This window comes from Pavona decussata, unplaced genomic scaffold (genome assembly GCF_977016875.1).
Source record: "Pavona decussata unplaced genomic scaffold, jaPavDecu1.1 SCAFFOLD_21, whole genome shotgun sequence".
Classification (NCBI taxonomy): domain Eukaryota; kingdom Metazoa; phylum Cnidaria; class Anthozoa; order Scleractinia; family Agariciidae; genus Pavona; species Pavona decussata.
Genome location: NW_028145444.1, coordinates 5752776 through 5776934, shown reverse-complemented (window position 1 = coordinate 5776934; position 24159 = coordinate 5752776). Strand labels below are relative to the sequence as shown.

Sequence of the window (24159 nt, the reverse complement as noted above, 5' to 3'; positions counted from 1 at the left end):
TCAAAGGGTATGACTAGAACCAGCTGATCACCTTATATGGCGACTGCCAACTAATAAGGTTATTTGGGACGAGTTTTGAGTATTTACTATTGCAAAAGAAACCGGTCAATAATGTTACGTTTTTCTTTCCTTTCTTTTTTTCTTTTTTCAAACCAACAGAGCATCTGAAGGAACAAGCACTTTTACTTTTCAATACTTCAAAACTTTCGTGGAGTCCTTGATAAGAGACTGAAAATGGGAGAAACGACAAATATTAAGAGATATGAGTCAATATTCCACTTCTTATAGGAAAAGAGGAGTACATCTCGAGGTAACACTGTTCCACATGGAATTTATGAAAACATTTTGATCCATGCATTTGATTCCTACCTACAATTTTCAGATTTATTATCCAAATAGTAAAACATCACTCGTCTATCAAGATGATCCTTTGCGTCTAATTGACCTTCTGCGCGTACCTGTAGACTTATCAGCTTTCAGGCCCGTAGCAAGGCTAAAACAACTGGAGGGGCCGAGCAAAAAATCGTTAAACAAAACTACTCTCCCCTCCCCCCCCCCCCCCCACCCCGGCCCGTCACTCAAAAAACAGACCGATTAGGCAGTTTAACATGCAACGACAACATCAAAAAAGTAGTAGATTTAGTAAGTAAAACAATAACTTTGCTACTGCATCACACTTTTTGGTACAGTTCTTTGCCGTTTCTTTTACGAGGGATACCACGTGAAATTTCCTAATTTCACGTTCGCAGGAGGATATAAACAAACGACGACAGATTTTTCTTTCACATTTTAAATTTGGAATCAGGCAGTAAGAGTCCAACTGCAGGATAATTTATTTCTCTGGCTCTTGAGAGGACATACTTATGTGGTTTTTGACAACGCATGAACACTAAATTGTTGTAAACTAAGGGCATTTATATTGCTACCTATGATGATGAGCGGATGTCAGAAAACAAGTAGTTTATTTCAACAGCTTCCACGGCTTGAAATTGGTTGATTTCGATCCATTTTGGTTCTTGTTTCCGATTCTCAAGGTACCGTAGGAGTGCCTTTGTTGCTGTTGTATATAAAAACAAACTGTTAGCGAAGGAAACTGACAGGTACTGTAGTAAACAGATTATTGAAGGTTGTGAAAAGGCACTTTCAGCATCAGAGTTTAAGACTGATTGATCAGTGCACATTTATTATTTGTTTTCATTATATATATTTTTAGCACATTGTTTTTTCAACTTCGAAAAATTCTGGGGGGGCTCAAACCCCCCCTGCCCCTGCCCCTGCTACGGGCCTGGCTTTAGTTAAGTAAACAGGAAGCAATAGAACCAGAGGTACTCTTTTACATATGCTGTACTGGAATGTAAGGCCCTAAAGAGGGATGGTTTAGATAGGGCGCGCACAGTTCCCTGTCTAAAATATTTTTTTCTTTATTCAACGTCAAATAAAAGGAAAAAGACAGAAAGGGAAGAAGGGGAAGTGTCCAAATTATTATTTTCTTTTAGCATTTCAGAAACGCAAATATTGCTCCTGTTCAAGCTTATCTTTCAGCTAGATTAGCAAATGCCATCAAATGACTATCCCGGATGGGGTGCACCTTTTACTGAGGGATGAGGGGGAGGGGTTTTCAACGGGTTATTTACATTTTGACTCTATTTCTGACCAGATTTAATGAATTTTCATACCTTGTTACATATCACTAGAAAGTACAGTGAAGTGTCATCACCGTACTTTCTAATAGGTTACTTACATGTGACGTCATGGCGGCCATGTTGGTGGATATACACTATAAAGCCTGGTTCTCATATGCCGCCGAACTACCTGCGACACAGCCACCGGTACTGCCTGGGGTACTGTTCCGACATATGAGAACATACGCCGTCGGCAGCAACAACCATCGCAGGCCTTTGCCGCCGGCAAGCCTGCGAAGTTGACTTGAGTTCAACTTCGCAGGCAGGTCGGCGGTTCTTCCGGAACCCCGGCGAAAAAAACGTTTTATGTGAACAGAACCGGCGCTCGTCGGCGATGTCCCAGAGGCAAATATAGCCCACAATACATTACGTCCAAGATAAAAATCATCTACCAAACAAGAAGATAAACTCGAGAAGACAAATTAACCATTCTGTTCACCTGAAGAAACATGTCGTGTAGCCTCAACACAGCAAACAAAGTATGATACTTTCCGTGCTGGCTCCTTTCTCGAAGCATAGGGCGAACCTAAAACTTCCGCTTCCGTTTTTCTCGTTTTTCTTCACGCTTTCTTCGTAGGTATCTCCTTACAAGCAACAAAACTAGCGAAAACTAGACTGGCAACGAATTAGCAGGGTTCTATCCATGTTTATTGAAGGAATGTTAAAAAGAGCGCCAAATGATACCGTTTAAGCGCGCTTTTTTAAATTCGCCGGGGGCACGTCCTAGGTACATCTGCGCAACCACTACGATGTACCTGGGTCGAAAAATCACGTCAACCGGCGACTACAACGCAGGTTATCGCAGGTAGGTCGGCTGCATATGAGAACCAGGCTTTAGACTTTTCTCCTGTAGGAGTTAACTTCCATTTTTATGCAAACTATGTGAGTAAGTTTTCTTTTGTTTTGGCACCAACATGGCGAAAATACAATCCACCTATACTATAGCATTTTGCTGGAATTGAAAGGACATATAACGTCAGCATATAACGCTGACGGGACTTCAAACTGTTTGTCTTTAAAACTGACATTTTTATGGTAACACATTCAAAAGGGTATTTTACATAATATTGACATCTGCATACGGTTACTTGATAACGAAATGAATCATCAACAAAGGGTGGTTCAGGGAAGTCCGCAGGTGTTTCCTAGGTACAATGCTCTGTTTTGTGTAGCTAAATATGGAAGTGGCAGACAAATTTAGGGAACTGACTATTTTTGAGGATTTCCACTGCGTTGTTCCGCTCATTCTATGAAAAGTGCTCGTGCCTGTGGGAAAACGTGGGAGGGGGAACTTCCGAAAACGTTCGGTATTGCTAAGGCAAAAACGTCCACGACATTTCCGACGATCTCTGCCATTATATGGTTACCAGAATTTAATTCAAAATAGTTAATACCGTTGTCCCTGTCATTTAGTAGTGACGTTGATGTTGATGTCTCGACTCTTTAGGTACAGGATGGAAAGATGGCGAACAGTTGAAACTATCTAACTACCAATGAGGCTAACAGTATTAATCTGTGCTTAGTGTGTCAGACAAGATAGGGTAGAGTTCCATCGAGTCATCGACCTTGTAAAACAGAAGTCACTCAAGACTGTCGTTGCAACACAATTCTCTCTGAAAACTGGCTCCACAATTAAGCCGAGGAAAGTACCCAACAAACCGCCAAGACCCACTCCGATTAACGAAAAGCCACGAGAAAAAACCTTGCTCTGAAAATCTTGTTCTTCTGCCGCTGTTAGAATCGTGTTGATATAAAGCATCCCAACACACATACCAGTGGCGAAAACCAGTGCGAAAACGATGAAAACACTTGGAAGGAAACGATACCAGGCCGCGAAACCCAAAAAAATACCCAGCATGATCGCCAGCGAGGTTAAGATCCACGTTTGCTTGACAATAGGGAAGAAATTAGATTTGCACGCTGAGAAACAGCTGATGTATGATCGACCAATGGATTCCCCTGTGGCGAAACATAAAACATAAAACACGTAGTGGTCACGTGGGCCAAAAGGAGAGTTTTTAAATGCCAGGGTGGTAACTATACTGCTTAGGGTTAAATATCCAGCGAACAAGCCCAAGGCATACGTCAACACCTTTTGACTATCTTGCTTCATCAGTGCAAGTTTCTCGTTGCGGCTCAATCGATGTCTATTGCAGTCGATTGGTTCTTCCAAGGATTCTTCTAACGCTTGGGAGTAATGTCTTTTGTCCATGAGGAAGAACATTAGTAAATACACCAGCGGCAATGCAGAAATGATCAGGGTGGTGATTCCGGGAGAAATGCAAAGTAAGGTCGTCATCCCTGTGTCAAACAGAAGGTATTAATTTATATGTTGAATGAATTGAATTGTGTGTTCTTTTGTCTGATTGGTTGAGAGTTGGCTTTGAAACCGGAGTTACTATCCATGTTTGTAAAAAAAAGAAAAGAAAAGGGTCCGCCCTAAGGGAGTATCTTTTTCATAATCTTAGGATACCAGAGGGTACCAAAATTTACAATTCTGGGTCGCAAAATGATGGACCGTGGATCGACAGGGCAGCGATAACGTGAAAGTATTAGAAAAGGCAAGAAAATACTAAGCAGAAATTACAAGGCGCAAATATCACCATTGCCATTGGAAAAAAAACGCTTTTCCGTTTTTCTTAAAGGGAAAAGAAAGCGTAACAGTTTCTGCTATTATCAGTACAAGAAAAGGGGTACCGTTTTGGTCGTGTTTGATATTTGAAGGGGCAAGTGATTGAGCAGCCTTGTTCCCATGCAAGGAACGAGGGCGGGGGTTAAGTCCACGGAAGGAGTTGCTCAGTATGCAATTTTAATGTGTAACACTACACCCTCCCCTCCCCTCCTCCAACCGGAAATCTGAACATCGAAAGGACTTATGTTACTTTTCATCATGCTCATGAGATTGAAGTTAACGTGCATTACACTGACACTTCCCTAGTACCCTTCAGTAGCATTCTAGTGAGCTTAAATCATTGAGAATTACGCTCGCATTTTGGCATTTGCTTGTTTTAGTCTTTTGTGTGTGTGCGTGAGTGTATCTGTTGGAAACCAAAATCAAAACATCTTTCTTAAAATGGAAAAACCTCTGAGGTGCACGTATACGGCTTTGTGTTGTAAGTGTTGGCCAAGGACGGTCATTTTCTTCTCAATCACCCACATAATCATCGTCTTTATCCTTATCGATCATTATCATTCTCGTGAGATTCTAGTAAAGTTTAACTTGTTTAACATACAGATGTTACTGTATAGAGCACCGAGAGTCAGTACCAGTTAAACAACCATTTAAAATAAAAGATAAAAGTGGATGGTTTTACGCTGGTACATTTTGTCTAAGTCACCAGGCCCCAGTTGTTCAAAGCTCGATTCTGGGTTAACGTGAACTTTTATTCCATTTCAAAGACTAATCATTGAAGATTTTTCGAAAAGGTTTTTGTCCTTCAGTTTTGACTAATCCTTTTCTTCGCCATTAGCTTAAAATTAGCTTTGTAAAACATTTTTAACGTCCGAAATGAGAACCTCGGTTAATTTGTAATCGGGGATCAGCGTTAATCGGCTTTCGAACAACTTGGCCCAGGTCGTTAATTCTTTACTGGAAACGAGAACGCAGTACCGTTTAAATCCTCGAATAAGCCCTCTCCTACCATCCCCTCCCTGGACTAAGCATCCCCTCCCACGGCTAAATTTGAAAGACGTGCATATCCTTTTTAGCTCCGTTGTTCACAAGAAACGCTTTTAAAAAATGTTTGTTGGAGTTTGCATGAGGAGTGGAATCTGTGGACTTGAATCATCTCAGGTGGCCTACCAACTATAAAAGGAACACTTTTAAATTACTCAGTGTTGGATCTAGTCCTTCGAAACAAAATCATCGAAATTATTCGTATACAACCATTCCAGACAAAATCATCGACGTTATTCACCTGGGACGCTTTCCAAAATGCTAATTGAGTTCAAAAAGGGCTTGGGTCGCACTTTGGGTAATGCTGTAGCTTTTTAATAGATTTTAATAAACGAATCTAAAGTTGGCTAAAGCAAGTGCGACCTACTTTTTTTCCGAAGTGTAACAATTCGAGAGCCTGTCTTTTTTTTATTTTAGAGAAAACTAACAAAACACCATCGTTCTCAGATTGGCCAACGTTGGACGCGCGTTTGAATTCACCTCACATTACGATAACTCGTTCACTGCGTATGCGCGCATTCACCGGTTAAAAATGAGCAATATACGTCCTTACAAAACAGGCCTTCATCGCGGAAGTTATACCAGCAAATCTATATTTAGTCTTTGTCAGGTGTTAACGAACTTACGTCTTCCAATAAGGGACTTAACCGCACAATCATTTTCGGCACCCTTCAAAGAATGAGGCAGATAACAATGCATCCTAGTCATCCTATTCTCATTCAATGAGATGCAAATATAAAGTGGCAGGTTATTGTGCAGTTAAGCTGAATAATCTTTCAAGAAAGAAAGTCGGTGTTCAGTTCCCTTTCGCTACGAAATAATTTTGTCTCTGATCAGAGGACACATGAACATGTATATTCAATGCATCCTGAAGTTAAAAGGTACCTGCGACCTGCGTTTTAGACCCGCCGGTCCTCAAGTCTTTCCATGTAATTTTATTATTTATCCAATAAATTGCTGTTTTTTACTCAACTGTTCACGTTGCGTAAATAAGCGCGAAAGGGGTTCTGTGGTTTTAGAAGTCGTACATAGTATGCAATCAGTTAATTTTCTGGAGAGCACTTACCTGTAAAATATAAAGGGCCGAAGAAAACTCCCAGTCCCGTTCCAAAGGAAAACCAAGCCATTACTTCGTCGCCATAAAGCGCACTAAATGACACATTGCCTACTTCAGCCAGTGCTTCTCCTAAGGATGCCACAAAGACTCCAGCCAGTCGAACGAAGACAAGGTCGACGATAGATGCTGCCGCGAATAGCAACATGCCAGCTATCATGGTAATCACTGCGACAAACATGAGCGCAGACTGTGGAATTCTCTCGGCAACGTAGGGAAGAAACAACGCACACGACAAAAACAGGACATATATTATGATAATTATAACTGAGGTAGGAATAAAGGTCCCACTCAGGGCATCTTGCGCGGCCGATAATATTACGGAATAGGTGGTATAGAGGACAAAGCCAAACACTGCGAACGCGAGGAGCGTGGAAAAGTTCTCCGTCTTGCCTCCCTTTGACAGGTCGCCCAGTCGGTATGAGCGTTCATCTTCTTTTAAGACAGTCATTGACTCACCATACCACTCCCCCAGATGATTAAAAGAGTCGACAATGTGAGAGCAAGAGCCAGAAGCCAAATTTAACCAGCATTGCAAGAACTAACGGGCCAGTTTTACCGTCTTCAACGCTTCTCTTCTCCCGACTTTCTCCTTCTCTCGTTCAGACAGTCGGCTACGCTCGATCTCGTCACTCATTTACATTTAGATACTCGTTAGACATGTATTAGCACAACAATAGTGTTCACATTTACCGTGAATTAATGCATCAATGATTATTCTTCAGAGAAGAACAAATAAACAACACCGACGACAGAGGGTTCTACTTCTTAGCTCTCGCGCTCTTGTTTTCATTTTGTCTGAATCAAAGTCACACTGAAGTCAATCGTATAATTCAAAATTCCAATCTAAAACATGCACAGTTAATATCAATATCCTTTTGCTCATTTTTACCCAGCTGTATACTACGTTTCGACACTAATTTTCATATATTATCGGAACTGAGACGACCGACTCATCCCCAATTCACATGTTGAATTGTCAGTTTAATTTTTTGATTTGAGAAACGAATTTTCTTCGGGGATTCAAAGAAAAAAAAAAGCTGGGAGTAAATACCGCACAAGGCCGTTTTTTATAAAGAAATAAGTTACGATGACAGGTTAATTCACAAACAGTTTTCTTTCACGGAAACGTGTGTTGGTTTTCTTAACGGAGTTGATAATTATAGCTAAAAAGTAATTTCGCAACCGTTAACAGATTTGACAGTGCTGACGTTTTGAGCGTTAGCCCTTCGGATTTGCTCTCGAGCGTTGATAAAGATGACTACTGGCAATGTTTTTTTAATAAGGATATACATATAATAGCTTCTACAAGCAGTACAAATTGTAGTATGTTTCTATTATTGCACTTTTATTATTCTTCATTTTTGCTCTATTAAGTTGCACGTTATACGCCAGTTAGTTGCACGTGGCAGTGACCAACTCGAAAGCCTAAGCTCCTTTGGTCACTGCGCACATTTTACTTTTCACATTTATGTTATTTAATGCTGTCTTTATATTACTTTTCTTATATATTGTAATTTCCTTTTGTTGTAAACCATTCAAATAGTGCATAATAATAAAAAACCTTAAACCTTAAACTTCCTCACTGGCTAAAAGTGAAAATGGAAATAAGCGTTTACAGTATTTAAATTGTAAGATAAAATGGTGATACATATAGACTAATATAAGCAAAATATTGATATTTATTTTGTTTCCCTCAGGTAAAGTTTTTCTTTACACAAGAATAAAGCTACTACTTACTTACTTTTTTCCGTTTTTTTACGGTTATTCTCAGCAAACTATCATGTATCACAGTTTCATCTTACGTGTGTTTTAAATATTGCGACCATTTTCATTAACATTTCTACATTAATCTATCAATTTCTGTACTTTATTTTGTAACTGATGATGGTAGTAGTAACCGCCGAAGCATGCCCTTTCAAGCTTAAAGTGTTGTTTGATGTTAAATTTTTACTTCAGTGTCTCTAGACTTATCGGGTCGTTTCGCTACACTGCAGTTCAGTAGATTCGCTACGTTTTAAAATTTACATATTCTATAATATTTGAGCTCAATTTACACCTTATGCAAATACTGTGAAACGCAGAAACAGCTAAGATAATTTTTTCACCCGAACTCACTTTAATAATAATAATAATAATAATAATAATAATAATAATAATAATAATAATGATTTATTTCTATAGCGCCTATTCCTAAAAAATCCACAAGCACTTCACATCAAAATTGCCTTAAAATTAAAACTTAAAATACTTTAGGAACAAGAAATAATCACATTTTTGTACTTTTCTTTTTGGTATTTTTAGTAGCCCTTGCTAAGACCGCACAGTCATAAACCGCGCAAAACTAAATTAATTTGGACACCTAGCCTATGAGAACAGACCCTTTTCAAGACGCTTCCAGAGTTTCTCGCTCCATCCCGAGATGTGCAATCCTTCCATTCACGAGTTGATTCATAGGAGCCCTGTATTAAATTATTATTATTATTATTATTATTATTATTATTATTATTATTGTTATTATTATTATTATTATTATTATTTTGGTTACTCCTCCGTCCACTATTCAATGGTCCATGCCATGTTGTTCTAGAAAAATTATCCCACAAAACCTTGCGGGTTTATTTCAATGACCGTGAGATACAGAGTAGATTGGTGCGAGTGAGTAATGTGAAGTTGTGTTTGTGCTCCTTGACTCACGCAAGGTAAGAAAAATCCGAAATATATGCAACTTTTGCTTTACAAATTAATTCAATATCTTCCTAGATTAGAAAACTAAATACCTAATACATTATAAAGTACTACGGGTGGCTTAACAGTTGTCAGGATAGTGATTCTGGTTAGCATACGTATAAACGTGAATTTGGAGAGGAAACAACATTGATTTACCACAATACTGACAGCTCGGGTACTGCTTTAAAGCGTAAAGTACGCAACACATCGGATATAGCGTTATAAAAACTATTATTCTACGTTCTAAAGGGAACATATAAGCGAACTTTAATAGCCTTCAGGTCTGCAAATCAAGGTGGTATTTGAATTAGTCTCATTTGTCCACTGGAACACCGCGGTCTGCCACGTCCTTGTATACATGTACCCATTTGGTGTACACGCTTGAATGGTGGTAGATTTAAGTCCTTAAAACGAGTTGTTTGCCTACCATGTCTTGTCGTGGAAATATTTTAGAGAAATTGGCCCAAAATGCTAGTATATTTAACTACACAGTAATGGCAAAGTTCTCAGTTTTTGACCAATATGAGCATGAACTTTGTACTGTAACAGCTTAGACAAAGTTTGGTCTGCCAGTATTAGGCTCTTTGTTCTCCATGTACTGTTGTTTGACTGACCTAGATTTTACCTACTTTCACGTCCCCATAAAATGAAGAACCACGTTGTAAGCAAAATTCCCGGCTGTCATACTACTTCTCACAGCAGTAGCAATTATACAGTTCTAGTTTAGAGTATCATAGATGCTTGTTGACATGTATGGAATGATTTGTCAAAAATCAGCGGTGACAGTCACTTTCAATACTTATGGTCAAATAATCACACTACACAGATAAGAAAGTATTATAATGCCTATAAAGCCAAGTTCATTCATCTTTCTGTTTTCTAGTCATGTTGGCCATTTTCAACTGTGCTGGTCGTGTGTGTCTACGAAGATCCTTGAAGCTGAGCCATGGTTATGGTCAAGGGTCCGTCCGTAGCTTGTCACGGTCATTAGCTGCTTTGCAAAAAAGTAACCCACAAAAGCTGAGAGAGGATTGGGCCACAGCATCATTTGATGTACCTAGCATGACAAAACTGCTAGACCATGACAACCATGAGAAGAGGGAGAAATTCCGAAAGATTTTCTCTGAGGACCCCCTTATGAAACCGAAATATAACATTTCTGTGGATGAAGAAAGAGCTCTAGCTCTCAAGAGGCTGAAGAACCTCTGCAACCAAGGTTTCATTTCTGTGCTGGACTTTCGTCACAATCCACGGTGGATATTTGCTGCCCATGAGCTTGCTGCAGTGGTTGATGGGTCTATGGCAACAAAGATGACAGTTCAGTTTAACTTGTTCGGTGGCACTGTGCTGAAACTGGGAACTGACAGACACCATGACAAACTTCTTAAGGTGGGTCTACATTATATACATGTATTAAATATATATTTTGTAAATGAATGGGTGAAGCTAAGAAAAAAAGTTAAGCAGGCTGAATAATTAGCCAGGGCAGCTTTCTTGTAATGTAAAAGTTTGGAATTATTCCAAAATTTCCTTCTGGTAAAAATTGCTAGGGGATTACTCCTTGGAATATTTTGGTGGGGATGTTCTGCCTTCTTTCAGTTTTCAGACTTGAGGCCCGTTTCTGGTCGCAAGTCTTGTCCCAAGTCCCAATATCTCACTACATCCCAACACTCTTTTATGTTCACATTCGACTGAGAGATTCAAGCTTCACTGATTTAGTACCCACATGTATGTGACATATAGGAACATTCGTACTAAACAATAAACTGTAAAATAGACCTATAAAAATAGGCCTGGAAAAATACCCACCTGTATTGGACATGTTAAGTTATTGGAACTGTCAATAAATAGGCTCTTGTCTTTATAATCCATGCCCATTTTTCGAAGTGGTAAATTGCACTTTATATTATTATCTGTTAATTCTACATATATTTGTTTCTCTGTTGTTGAAATGATGTCAAGAGAGTTTTAGTATCAAGTTTACGGCAAATGGCTTGAATGGCAAAAATGACCTTGTGACCATGATTGTCTTTTGTTTGCCAGCGGCTGTGTTTTGTTTCTTAGTGAAATTGAACAACATTCTGCTAGCAATACACACAAGAATTAGATGATAATCTGACTTTCACTGCTTGCCATAAATGCAATGCTTAATCTCTCAAACGCTTTTAAATGCTTTTGTTGTTCCCTGAAGGTGAATCCCTATAGGTTTTTTATTGTGCCCATGCTGATGACAAAATGTCTAGTAATCTACTCATGCCCAAACAAAAGCATAGGGTTTTTAGATATTTATGACATCAGCATGAGCGAACGAAAAAGTGCAATTAACAGTGTGAAATTCATCAGGTGCTTGCAGAATTTAAGATATAAATGGTGCATCTCACATATCCGTTGTTGGGGAGTACTTTTTAGAGTAATTCAGTGTAATTGTTAGAAAAAAAAACAAACCAAGTGATACTGTGGAAAATGTCCAAACAACCCATAATATTTTTCAGAATCAATATTTCTGGAGAATATTTCACCGAATCAATTAATTTTATCCATTTCTGTCAGGAGCAGGTGTAGGTTGATACTATGTTAAATCCATCAGAAAGCTATGTCACTGTATAAAAAAATTAGGCTGTTTAAAAGAGCAATTAGAGATAAAAAAATATGAATTAGCTCAAACATACTAATAAAGCAAACAGTCTAAACATATTTACAATGTATCAACATAATGTATGCACCTCTTCCTATTTTTCTTACGGAGGTGACATGGTGATTGTTTATCACTATGGCCGAATTCCAAACAAATGGCCAGGGCTTAAACATTTTGATAGGAATTTTTTTGTGGGCTTATTTTACGAGAGGTTGTTATAGGTTTTTACATGTATAATTTTGTTTCTCAAAAAGGGTTCAGCATTTTAATATGTGATGGGCATAGTAAAAACTTTAAATGTAGCAAAACACAAGCTTTTTTATGGAAAACAATCAACATAAACATGCAAAAAATGTACAACACATTTTTGTTTCAAAGTGACTTATATTAAATCCATATATTTGAATTGCAAATGAAAGAATTACTAATGAGAGACCACCACAATTATGCATGAAAGCCTGAAAAAATGCAGGCTTGAATGGGATTCAAACCCATGACCTCTGCGTTATTGGCACAGTGCTTTACCAACTGACCTATCAAGCCAACTGGGAGCTGGTCATTTTTTGTGAATTCATAATATACCCATGGGGGTGAAGAAGTGAGAGAAACTCAGGAATTTTTTTTAAGGACAGTGTCTCCTGAAATTATATGCAAAGGTACTTTTGCAGGGCTTATAATTATGTGGCAAAAAAAGATCTTGCAAAGGACTATTGGAATCCAAAATGGTAATTGGGAAAACCACAGGAATTACTGTTCTGAAATTTAAAGGTTTTTTAGAATTATTGTTCCTCAATTATCTCTGAAAAATTTTCGTTTATGCTAAATTTTGTTTTTTGGATTCCAAGAGCCCTTGCTTTTTCGTTTCATCTGGTTTTCCAGCATAGTCATAAGCAGCACAAAAGTACCTTTATTTTGGGAAGCAATGTCCTTAAGCCTTGTCACCAAAGTGGGTCCTGTGAACTTCATTTACCTACAAGTTAAACTAATTTTGACATGAAACGTTTTGCACCAGGTCCACTTCTTAGAGTGACTAAAATGTGACCCATTGGGATGTCATGTAGGTTAAATGTTCCCATGCCTAACTTTTTAAGTGTGGGGTACGTTCACGTTTCCTTCTGTCTCAAGGTTTCTGAGCCAGACCCTACAGGCAATTTTCCCTGTCATTGTCTGAATCATGAAAATGTGTTGGACCAACTATTTGAAAACACTGCCAGGCTGTTTCCAGGGTGGCCTTCCCTGGATCATTGCATTAGGTTTACTAATACCTCATTCACACTAACTGAATGTGTTTAGTTAAACCAGGTTTAACAAAATGAAAATCAAATAACTAGATATGCTGATGTAGGGTCAAAGTAGCGTTCGCTGTGCTAAATTTGAAGTGGAAAAACAACAATAAAGCAACTTTTATAAAGGAAACAATTTTAAACCATATTTAACTAAACAGCTTTTAAACATGTTTTAGTTTTAGTTTGAGTGAAGTATAAGGTAAATTAATGTCAGGACATTTACTAAAAACTCAGTACCCTAGCAGGGGTGGTTTTTTTTTTTCAGTGGAGGTGATTAATATTATGACTGGGTTTTTATTCTGTTGAGTGGTAATTGTAGATTTATAAGACAGTATTCATTAATATGGGTTTTATGCGTCTAACAATAGCAATGACAAGTTTAACAATCAATTTTGTGCAGAGTTAAATGTACACATACATGCATGTATCAAGCTTTTAAGGTTTTTGACTAATCACATCAGGGTCCCAAGAATTTTGGTCATTCCACATTTCTCGCTTTGTTTGGCCAAAACAAATGCAGCCTCTGGGAACAAGATTGCTGTCCCAAATAAGAAACACTTCCTTCTAAAAAAAAAACACATGGAGGGCCCACTTGTTCAAAAGCTGATTAATGCACAATTAAAAGTTAAGCGAGGTTGCCATCTCACTCATGTTTTCAAATGCTAATCTTAAGCTAGCTGTAAATAATAGTTTAAGTCAAAACTAAAGGTCAAAAATCTTTCTGACAAAGGTCAAGAATCTTCATCAAAGTTCACACTAACCCAGGATTAGCTTAATCAGGCTTTAACATTTTTTTGTGGGTTTGTTAAACCAAGATGGGCTATTCAAACGCTTCATTTATTTATTTATATGAGTACTTTACCTTTTCCAATTTTTATAGGGAATTGACTCTTTAGAGGATGTGGGCTGCTTTGGTCTGACAGAGCTTGGCTATGGTAACAATGCTGTTCAGATGGAAACAACAGCTACGTATGACAAGGACACAAAGGAGTTCATTGTTAACACACCAACCACCCTTGCACAGAAGTACTGGATCACAAATGGTGCCTGTGATGCCCATCACATCATAGTGTTTGCACAGCTGTATGTCAATGGAAAAAATGAAGGTGAAATGAAATGTGTTTTGCCCTGGCTATCAGTTTGGCCGATACATTGTCCAAAAAAAAAAACCATGATCTCTGATAAGTGCTGTCTCATTAATTTCCAGTGTGTACATTATGGCATAGAAACCATCTTTGTCTTAATGTGCTGCTCCAGAAAATATCTATACTCACCCCATGGAGGGTTTTCTGTTTTGCATCTTCCCTCCCCCTAGGAAATTCCAGTTTAACTTCATACTTTGCTTCTACAAGTTTGACTTTAAGGCCTCTCCCTCTAATTCTAATTCTATCCTATCCTAGTAAAAAATATTGTTTTGTCAATTTTACCATTCTGATGCATAATTCTCATAAAATACAATGTGCTTGTCCACATGACCAATTTCAGTTGCCAACTATTCGACAATAACCTGCCTAAAAGTCAGTAAGAATGTTGGTCAGTAGAGCTGGTCTGATAAAACTAGGTTCCCAGGGTTTTTTCATCCTGTCTAGAGACATCTCAGAATATTTGTTTTGAGTACAAAACCGTTATGTTTTCCGTTCTAAGTATCTTTCCCTGGAACTCCCACATTGGCTTTATCAATGTTTTATTCTATGCTCCCAACAGGGATCCATGGTGTCTTGGTGCCCATACGTGAAAAAAACCTAAAGGAGGTTCCAGGAGCCCATATCCACGACATGGTAAGGAAGTAACTTCATTTAGGCAGGGTGATCCAGTCAGCAATAATGCCAGTATCCAGAGGGGCTCCACAATACAGAATTTACAATTAACAAATTGACGGCAGTTTTCTATGGTCTATACTCTTATAGACCATAAAATGACGTCAAAAAATGTTCAAAACTCAAGTGGAACCACGAGCTGCAGGCGAGTGGTTTCACTGCCAAGTTTTGGACATTTTATGGCGTCATTTTATGGTCTTTAAGAGGATAGACCATAGAAAACTGCCGTCGATTTGTTTTTTACAATAACATGGAAAAAGCATGAGCGGAATTGGCTATTTTTTTCGTTGAGAAAGCGCGTGCGTTACATCTGATGTCATTTTTATTGTCTGTACTCTTATAGACAATAGCCCGAGCCAATCAGCGCGCAGGAATTTAGACAATTATTGTAAAATGATCAATTGAAAGAAATACAATTTACAATATTCAAATTAATGAAGAATATCACTTATTGCTATTAACCTTGAAGGGACACAAGATGGGTCTGAATGGAGTTGACAATGCCAAGTTTATATTTGACAATGTGCGAGTGCCCAGAGAGAACCTGTTGAATCTGTATTCTGACGTGGATGAGGATGGTAACTATACAACCAAAGTGGAGGGTAACATAAGGAAGAGGTTTCTCACTGTTGCAGATCAGCTGCTGTCTGGTCGCCTCTGCATCGCAAGCATGTCACAAGGTATGCCACTCTGTAAATTGTTATAAGGGATGTAAACTGTGAAGAGATCTCTCTTGAACTTGAAGTTTGAGGAGGTCAGTGGTACTAAAAGTTTACAAGACTCATGCCTCCAGAAGACTGGATGGATTAATATTAATGATACCTTAGAGGTTATTTTCAGAAAGGGCTTGTTTTTGGAGAAGTTCTTTATTGCAGTGTTTGACAATGAAGAGAATTTGAAACAGCTTGAAACTATAAGTATGCTGCTTAAAACAGTAACTACTAATACTCCATGGGCTTGTCTATGGGGTCAGGCTTATTAATGGCAGGGTGTTTGCAAAACAGGTTCCAGCATTTCTCAGCACTTATACTTTGATGGACGAATACAACCACTCATTATCAGTCGACATTACAATAATTGTATCAAACAAAATAATAATATTAAATCATTGGTAAACAAGTTATGGTCATTTTTCCAACTTAATAGGTTACCATAACAACAATATAACCTAACGTTTTGCAAATTAAAAGATAATTTAAGTAGGGGGCTCATAGGCACCTTAAATTTTAGAAAACTCAAGGCAGCTTTGAACGCCTGTAAATTGAAAACAACCGATAATTTCTCTGCTGAGGTTAGCCTTAAAGTGAAACTGGATTGTTCTGTACGTGCATGGGCTAATGATAGATGAGGATGCACACTACAATTCAATAGAATCACCTTACACTGCACATGTTATTCTTCAGTGTAAGATCATTTGAAAGCCATAATTCATAACTCCATGGAAAAACTGTAAATGTTCATAGGTTACTTTATAAAGGAAATAGAACAATCGTTTTCTTTGTTTCTATAGCATAAATAAAAACACATGCAAAAGATTGGGATAACTTGAAACAGCAATACATGTAGAAGTACTCACCTGTGGCTTGTGTTTCCATCTCCCAAACTCTACCGCAAAGGGTATTGCTGATTGATGTTTTAAATGTTTTCTTTGTAAGGTGTCTCAAAGGCATGTATAACCATTGCTACCCGCTACTCAGCAACTCGTTTGACTGTGGGGCCTGAAGGCAAGTCTGATACACCCATACTGAAATATCAGCTTCAGCAGCGTGCATTGATGCCTCTCCTAGCCAAGACATATGCTTATGACTTCGCTCTATCATACATCAAGGACTGCTGGGCATTTAAGGTACATGTACATCATTAACTAATACTTACATGAACGCTATAAACCATATGCAAAAATGGCTGCCTTTAAAATATTCTTTTGTACAGATTCAAAATTGCCTCACTAACCTCGCTCGAGATAATAAATTCTTTAGAGTTTTGATCTTAAAAACGAGGTTATTGAGGCTATTTTGAATACGGACAAAAGAATAATTTTAAGACCGCCATTTTTGCATAGCGTCTGTACCCTTGACTCATTGTTCCATGGCATTATATTTTTTTCAAAAGATCCGTGGTTAATAATTGTACATGTACCAACAATGATTCATTCAAGCGACATTCATTCATTCAAGAGACAAATTGCTCAAATCCACTCTCAATACATCTCACCTAAGTGAGCTACCCAATCTTGAACTTCCACAACTAACATGCTACATGTATGCCGCCATAAAAAGACACAATCTGGTAATGGGAAATCTTGTCTGTGACATGTAATCAGTTTGAAGGGGGTGAAAAAAAGCACGAAATTAAGCGAAAGCAGTAGTGGTGTGGTGTTGAAGCTAATACCTCAGGGGCTACTGCCATATTTGGCCTTAGCAGGGGCGTATGTTGCAATAAGGGTCACTTGTTTTTGTCTTAAACGAGGTATCCTGTTTACTATTTGGTCAATTTTTTCAAATTGAATGTTTTAAAACTGGACCAAATTTTAAGGCACCTTTTTGGTAAAACCAGTCAAGTGTAGACTGTATTCACAGATGGCGAACAAATGAAGCGAAAAATAAAACTAGAATTAGGCACAAAAACGAGGCGTTTCAGGGCTGCAAATAACGGCCGGTCAACGGACAATGTCCGGTCAAAATTAGGTATTGACCGGACAAATCCTTGGATTGCCGGACATCTTGTCCGGTCCTTTACCGACTCGTTCAGAGAAATTTTAATTTTCAACGATTTGATAATCACGAGGGACAACATTCATGTTTCCGAAAGAAAACAAAACGAATTAACTATGATAAAACTATAGACAAATTAGTGGTCGAGAAATTCCCGGTAGTCGCAAATTTCCACGATGTCATCAAGTCCTGTCGCGACCGCAACGCGACCGTTATTTTATTTACTTTAAGTGTTCCCAATTAGTAGAGGGCTTTGCCTTTGGCTAGATAGCATGATTGACTCTTAAATAAAGTGATTGATTATTTGATTGATTGAATGATCGGAAAGCACCCTCACGAAGAATAGTCTCGCTGCACCGAGAATACTCCACGTAGCATTTGTTGCAAAGTGCGAAAAGAAAACAAACTATACGTTACTTCCGGCACACCCTGCAAAACATGCTTGGTTACTAAGCTTTCTGGTGATTTCATCACTCGATGCAACTCAAAAATGGAGCGTATAACACAAAAAGTGGAAGAATAAAGTTGTCTTAAAGGGATTCTAAATGGAAGAAAGTCAGCGAGCGCAACAGTTGTACTTGGAATAAGACGCCATGCATTTAATACAATTACATACAGTGCTGCCGAATTTCGAAACCCTTAGACGATATGAATTAAAGTTAAGTGTTTCTTGTTTAAGTTTACATTTCAGTTAACTTCTTTTTTCAAATTAATTAAGAGATCGATTGAACCCTTCAGCTTTAATATGTTCTGCACATTTTACTTAAAGTTCAGTTGTAGAAATGATGTGTCGATTGCCAAAGTGTTATATTTAATTGTAAGTGATTTTGCCAGATGCAAAGCAAAACGGACAATTGCGGTTGTACATGTATCTTGCGTAACCGTTCCACGTACTGAATGCGAGGCTGCTTGTGCGGTAAAGAGTAGTAAAACTATCAACTTGTAATTTTTATTGCCAAACCGACTTGGATTCAGTTGTTTTTTAGTTACAAAAGGATTACTGTGCAATTTGGTTTCACTATCGCAAGAGTTACGACTGTTAAAATTTGACCGGCCAAAAACGGGTAGTGTCCGAGCAAAAACATGTTTGACCGGACAACGTGACCGGCGCCTGCCCGTTAGTTATTTGCAGCCCTGCGTTTATAGGTAAACAAAATTTTCCTGCGAGTGCAAGTTCACAGTGACGAATTGACGGATAAATACGGTGATTTTATCCCGAATGAGCCCAAGTATAAATATTCTCATTGGTTTGTTTCTTGTAGCAATTAGAAATACAAACAGTCACGGGAACAGATTAGTTCTAAAGATATTTCGTTCTGAAGGATTCAAACCTTCGAGTGCGATGGCTACAGAAAATACGAAAGAATGCTGAAGAGACGTCTAATCTAACTGAAACTGGAAAGGATTATTTGGTGTATTAAAACAAAAAACAAGTGGAGGAGTAGAGAAACGACTGGAAAATTATTTAATGATAAATTGAGAAGCAAGAGTTTTTTTTTATCTTTAAGACTGTCTTCTCTTGATTTTGGTTTAACAAAAATGCAACGAGCAAGCCTTAGGCTCTTCCAACAAACCCTTCTATTTTCTGTGCATGTGGTCATCGCGCTCGAAAATCCGAACTAAATCTGTACCCGTGTTTTTGTCTCAGTAAGTTTCATTTCTGACTGCTAAAGTAAAATACACATTTGAACCTAAACTATCCAAGAATGAACTCGGCGATCTGAAAACGGTGCTGTTTTCAAATAGTGAACCCCTCTGTAATCTTGCACTTGCAGGAAAATGGTGTTTTGTTCATCCTATAACACATCATTTTGATGCCGAGTACCAGCTTTTTCCCATTGCGTCCGCCATTTGTGAATACGGTAGAATCCTGTCTAAACGTTTTAAGTGTAATAAATTAAGCAGAACCGTTACGCCTTAAAGTGAGGTACTTTGTAAAAAATAAATGGTGGTTCAGGGAATTAACTCTGAGTATATGTTAAACTGCTAGGTGAACCTATGAAAATTCTTACTGAGCGTTAGCCCAAGTGAGGAAATGGGTGACCGCGCGAGGCAAAGAAAAAACATCTTTGACAACTAAATTCGAAGGTCGTGGGTTCGATTGGCGCCGAGGTCAAAGATTTTTTTCTTTTTCCCGCGCGGTCTCCCATTTATTTCGTACTCCATGTCTCTAGGCAGAAGATGGCTCGGATCATGCCAATGTTGTAACCATGTGCTGTGTGATCAAGGCATTGACTGGTTGGCATGTAGGGGAGGCCGCATCCGTGTGTCGGGAAAGGTGTGGAGGGCAGGGGTACCTCTCCTGTAACAGGTTTGGTGCTGCCATTGGCTATGCCCATGCCGCTATGACGGCTGAAGGTGATAATGCTGTACTGATGCAGAAGGTTACTACTGAGAGGCTAATGGTGTTCAAGCCATCCAAGACCAAGTCAGAAGTGGGTACAGTTGACTTGCACTCCACGGAGTCGCTGCATAGATTGCTGGAGGCTCGTGAGCAAGTTCAGTTCATGGAGTTAGGTGTGAAGATGAAAAAGGCTGGCTCCAACGATCGCTTCAGTGTTTGGATGTACGAGGAACAGGACCTTGTCCAGTCGTGCGCGCACGCTTATGGTGAGAGGCTGATCAGTGAGTGCTTCCATAACGCCCTTGCCAAAGCCGAGCCCTCCTTGCAGCCAATCCTGACAAAGCTTTACCATCTGTACCTTATCACACTGCTAGAGAAAGACCTTGGATACTTCACAACCTCCCGGCTCCTTCCTTTAGATACTGCTGCAAGTGTGGGGCATGTAGCTGCTGACTTGTGTCGTGAGATAGGACCGCAGGCTCTGTCCCTGTGTGATGCTTTTGGGTTGACTGATGAGATGCTCAGTGCACCGGTGGCAAAAGACTGGGTAGACTATAATGTAACTGACAACAGGGGAGAACTCGTGTGAGTGAAGCTACCTTGATATACCATGTGAGCTAGGCGTGATTCACCAAACATGTGATCACTTGTATTTAGTTTGCATATTGTAGTGGTTATTAGCCAATCCGAATACGAGGATTGCTCAAAGAAAATCAACTCAACATGACAAGTAAATTGGCAGGGCAGGAAAAATGCTGTTTCGAGTGTGAATTTTCACTTTTTTGCTTTTGCCTAACGTTGCATTGATGTTAAATTAAGTCGGGTGAAGTGAAGGCACGCTTTTCTGGAGTAGATTATAACAGCTTTTTATCAGTCCCTCAGGCGACTATAAAGGCCACCCACACAGAATTTCATACAAATAGTGAACTGTAGCACTTTTGACACTATAGCTTCATTACTATCATGTCATTAAGCTAACTTGATTTTAACTGTCTCAGTGGAGGGGAGTAGGTTTAAAAGCGATTTGTACCAGGTTGATCACCTTGATTTCAAATCTTGCAAATGTAATCGTGTTTAGCATGTCGGAAGCTGGAGTCTAGATTAACATCGTGTGTTTTAACCACACACTATTCGTTCTGCACGGGAGAGAGTCTTGTGGTTTCAATTAAATTTAGTTTTAACGGTTGAAAAATGACGAGGAAAATAACTGAATAGTCTTAAAATAACTACAACTAGAGAGGTTAAGCAGGGTTTGAGTTTGCGACACGCTTGAAACGATTAAGTTTTATATGCCACGGTGAGAGTTAAGTAAGACTCTCTTTGTTTTCGTGAAAAGCCTTCTTAATACAGCTAAAAGGCAATCAAACACACGGTTAGGTAAAACAGACCCCTTTTATTGAAAGGTTATGATGTAACTGTGAAGCACTTGGATTTCCTGTGGGTTTAGCGAATGAGCTCTCTTTTCTTGACCATTTGCTAAATTTGCCGTAAACATTTTATACTTCCAAGCAGTAACTATAGTTTAGCAAATAATTGCCCATTTTTCAGTTGTGTTCTTAATGTCCTGTGCCCAGTTGTTCGAAAGGCGATTAACGCTAATCCCCGATTAAAAGTTAACCGGGGTTTGCATCTCGCCCGTTAAAAATGTTTTTAAAAGCTGATTTTTAGCATAAAGTAAAAGAAAAGTCTTGGTCAAAACTGAAGGGCAAAAGTCTTGGAAAAATGATTATTGATTGGTAATTAAACTTGGATCAAACTTCACGTTAACCCAGGATTATCTTAATCGGGCTTTGAACAACTGGGCCCTGGTCTTCAAGTGGAAGCGAGATCATGAGAATCATGCTGTTACACTAAGTGCTTTTCATTTACATATCAAAAACACTGACGTTGGTATCAAAACAGGATCAACTCTAACCTCTCTTCCAATTTTTGGCTAGGTTACGAAGCACCAATTTTCAATTGGGCTATTTTGTCAATGCTAACAACGGCTTGAGTAGAAACGTGATTACTTGAGTGGAAATGGCGATTTTACTGTTTATCAGTTCGCTTTAAATTTTGAGGTGTTTTGGTAAAAGTTCTCATGGAAATATGTGGGTTTAAAGTAGTAACACATTTGAGCATCGCGCTGCAAGAATCATGAAACAAATATTGCTTTACTCACCTGTATATTTGTTTTCCTATCCCGGGAACATAGTGCATATTTTAGTGTACCATCCACTGTTTAGATGGTGTTCTTCTTATTTGGTTGCAAGTTCTTACAAGTGTCATTATAAAGGCGATGTTAAGTTAAGGTTTTTTTAACGCATGCAAATGAAATAAAACACTCATAGAAAACAACGTGTCACTTTGTGCCGCTTTACTTAGAGTAGTTTTGAAACAATCAGGTTTAGTTACCTGGAAGAATGCAAGGCTTGGAGACTGTTCCGTTATGTGATGTTATAAGTAGGGCTATACGACAGCTTCGTGCCCGGTAGTCCTTGGAGCGCGGTCAATTGTGACGTTATCCGTTAAGCTGATCGGGTTCGGGAAGACGCGCGTTGGGCTCCAGGCCTCCATAGACAAGCTCGGTTACTTCGATAAGCGCGTTGAGACCTGGGAACGAAGCTCGGCCAAATAAATGTATAGATGATGTTTGTAGCCGATATAACGCGCCGTCTGATTGGTTAATTTGTGTAACTTAGGTAGGGGTTATCTATCTAATACAAAAGAAGAACAGAAAAGTGTTCTAAAGAGCCCTAAACTGATGACTTCACAAAAACTAAATTTCCTAAATTATTGGATTTGTCGAGATATTTTGAAAGAGTAGGATGAAAAATTCAAATATTTGTTGGTTTGGTCGGCTAGGTCGTTTTCCTGTTCTACCGGGAAAAATCCGTTTTAGATTGGTTTTGTTGATCAACTTTTTCAACCAGCCCAGAACTCGGTTGAGACAGTTGAAAACAATAGACCCTTATCACTCGGCGGCCACGTTGAGTCTCGGGGAAATAGAAAGCTTTGTTTTCGCACGGCAAGCCTCGGCCAGACGCGGTTTCAGTGCGAGGCTTGCCGTAAAAAAAAACAACTTTTTATTCTCCTGAGACTCAACGTGGTCACCGTATGATAAAGGTCGTCTATTGGTAGCGTCTGCTGATATGTTATCAAGCAAGGGATAAAAAACTTATCGAGCCATATAAGCTATGAACATGGGGAGTTTCAGATAAATTTCGCTCGAAATGGACCAGAACGAGAAAAGAGAAATAAGGCCAAGCGAATCCACATTTTTGAGCTGTTTTTCATGAAAGGAGGGGGCGAGTCTTTCATGCGCTTGACAGCGATCCCATTTTATATTTGGCGTGGATGTTATTCCACGAGCGCGCGTTGGATATTTAGTAAATAAACCCCTTCAGGCGGCTGGTATGTCGGCAGATAATGTCCTTGGCTGAGAGATTATCCTCAAACTTTCACATTTGCCCTCGAAGCTTCGCTTCTCGGCCAAATATTAATTTCAGTTTTAGGACAATCTCTCAGCCGAGGACATCATTATCCGACATACCAGCAAGCCAGAAAGGGGTTTATTTATTTTATAACCCTCCCATTATTTTCACATGGCGCAAAAACCACTCGTAAAAAAGCCAGTGTTGATCTGATGGCGGATGCGTGCGATTGACGTGAACAAGTGCATTTGATTGGTTCACTGTGATTGGACCAAAACTTCCTCCGTGCTAAAGTTGGACGTGAACGGTTGGTCTATTTTATAGTTAGTAAACACAGTGTATTAATTCTCTATTTTATAAAATGACTCAGTTTAAGTTTGGGTAGGACTAAATCTGAAAGTCTACTCGTAACTTCCTTCACCTTCAAAGACGTTAAGCATATTTTGTTGACTTGAAAACAAAGCTATTTCTTGTCAATTTTCGTTGGTTTTCTCGACCTCTTCGGCAGAAATATAGGTTTATATTAAACCAATTTGCCCTTAGTAACGAAATAGGCGAATCGCCAGCGAAAACACCGCTTTCGTAGCATTTTGGTATGTCCTCGGGCTGAATGCTAGCATGATGTTTGACTTTTGACGTACCACTATCCTTGATTTTTTTTTTTTTCAATTTCGCATTCAAGGACTTGTTTGCCGTTTTTAAAATAGGATCAGTTATAATAGAAAATGTCTTTCCAACTGTTTCTGAA

General features: G+C 38.9%; 2 protein-coding genes and 1 non-coding gene across 3 annotated transcripts; 1 reads left to right on the top strand and 2 right to left on the bottom strand.

The window, feature by feature from the left end:
- Window positions 1-1243: 1243 nt before the first annotated feature.
- On the bottom strand, window positions 1244-7107 carry LOC146486431 (uncharacterized). The gene is made up of 3 exons (XM_085096302.1): window positions 6425-7107; window positions 2523-3983; window positions 1244-1786 (listed from the first exon to the last, which is right to left on the bottom strand). Exons 1-2 carry the CDS (start codon window positions 6921-6923, stop codon window positions 3202-3204), a joined length of 1281 nt encoding a protein of 426 aa, XP_084952428.1. The 5' UTR covers window positions 6924-7107; the 3' UTR covers window positions 1244-1786; window positions 2523-3201.
- Window positions 7108-9116: 2009 nt separating this feature from the next.
- Window positions 9117-22339, top strand: LOC146486429 (uncharacterized). Its single transcript, XM_085100874.1, has 7 exons — window positions 9117-9174; window positions 10086-10591; window positions 14004-14229; window positions 14828-14901; window positions 15410-15620; window positions 16596-16786; window positions 19829-22339. Exons 2-7 carry the CDS (start codon window positions 10088-10090, stop codon window positions 20585-20587), a joined length of 1965 nt encoding a protein of 654 aa, XP_084957000.1. The 5' UTR covers window positions 9117-9174; window positions 10086-10087; the 3' UTR covers window positions 20588-22339.
- On the bottom strand, window positions 12308-12380 carry Trnai-aau (transfer RNA isoleucine (anticodon AAU)). The gene has a single exon. It is a non-coding gene; the product is annotated as a tRNA-Ile (tRNA).
- Window positions 22340-24159: the final 1820 nt, after the last annotated feature.

Bases quoted from the DNA above. Each gene is read 5' to 3' on its own strand.
- LOC146486431 (XM_085096302.1), bottom strand. From the start codon at position 6,923: ATGACTGTCTTAAAAGAAGATGAACGCTCATACCGACTGGGCGACCTG. The intron at 3,984-6,424 runs GTAAGTGCTCTC...TGTTTGACACAG, and splicing joins CGGCCCTTTATATTTTACAG to GGATGACGACCTTACTTTGC.
- LOC146486429 (XM_085100874.1), top strand. From the start codon at position 10,088: ATGTTGGCCATTTTCAACTGTGCTGGTCGTGTGTGTCTACGAAGATCC. The intron at 14,230-14,827 runs GTGAAATGAAAT...TGCTCCCAACAG, and splicing joins TGTCAATGGAAAAAATGAAG to GGATCCATGGTGTCTTGGTG. The intron at 15,621-16,595 runs GTATGCCACTCT...TTTCTTTGTAAG, and splicing joins CATCGCAAGCATGTCACAAG to GTGTCTCAAAGGCATGTATA.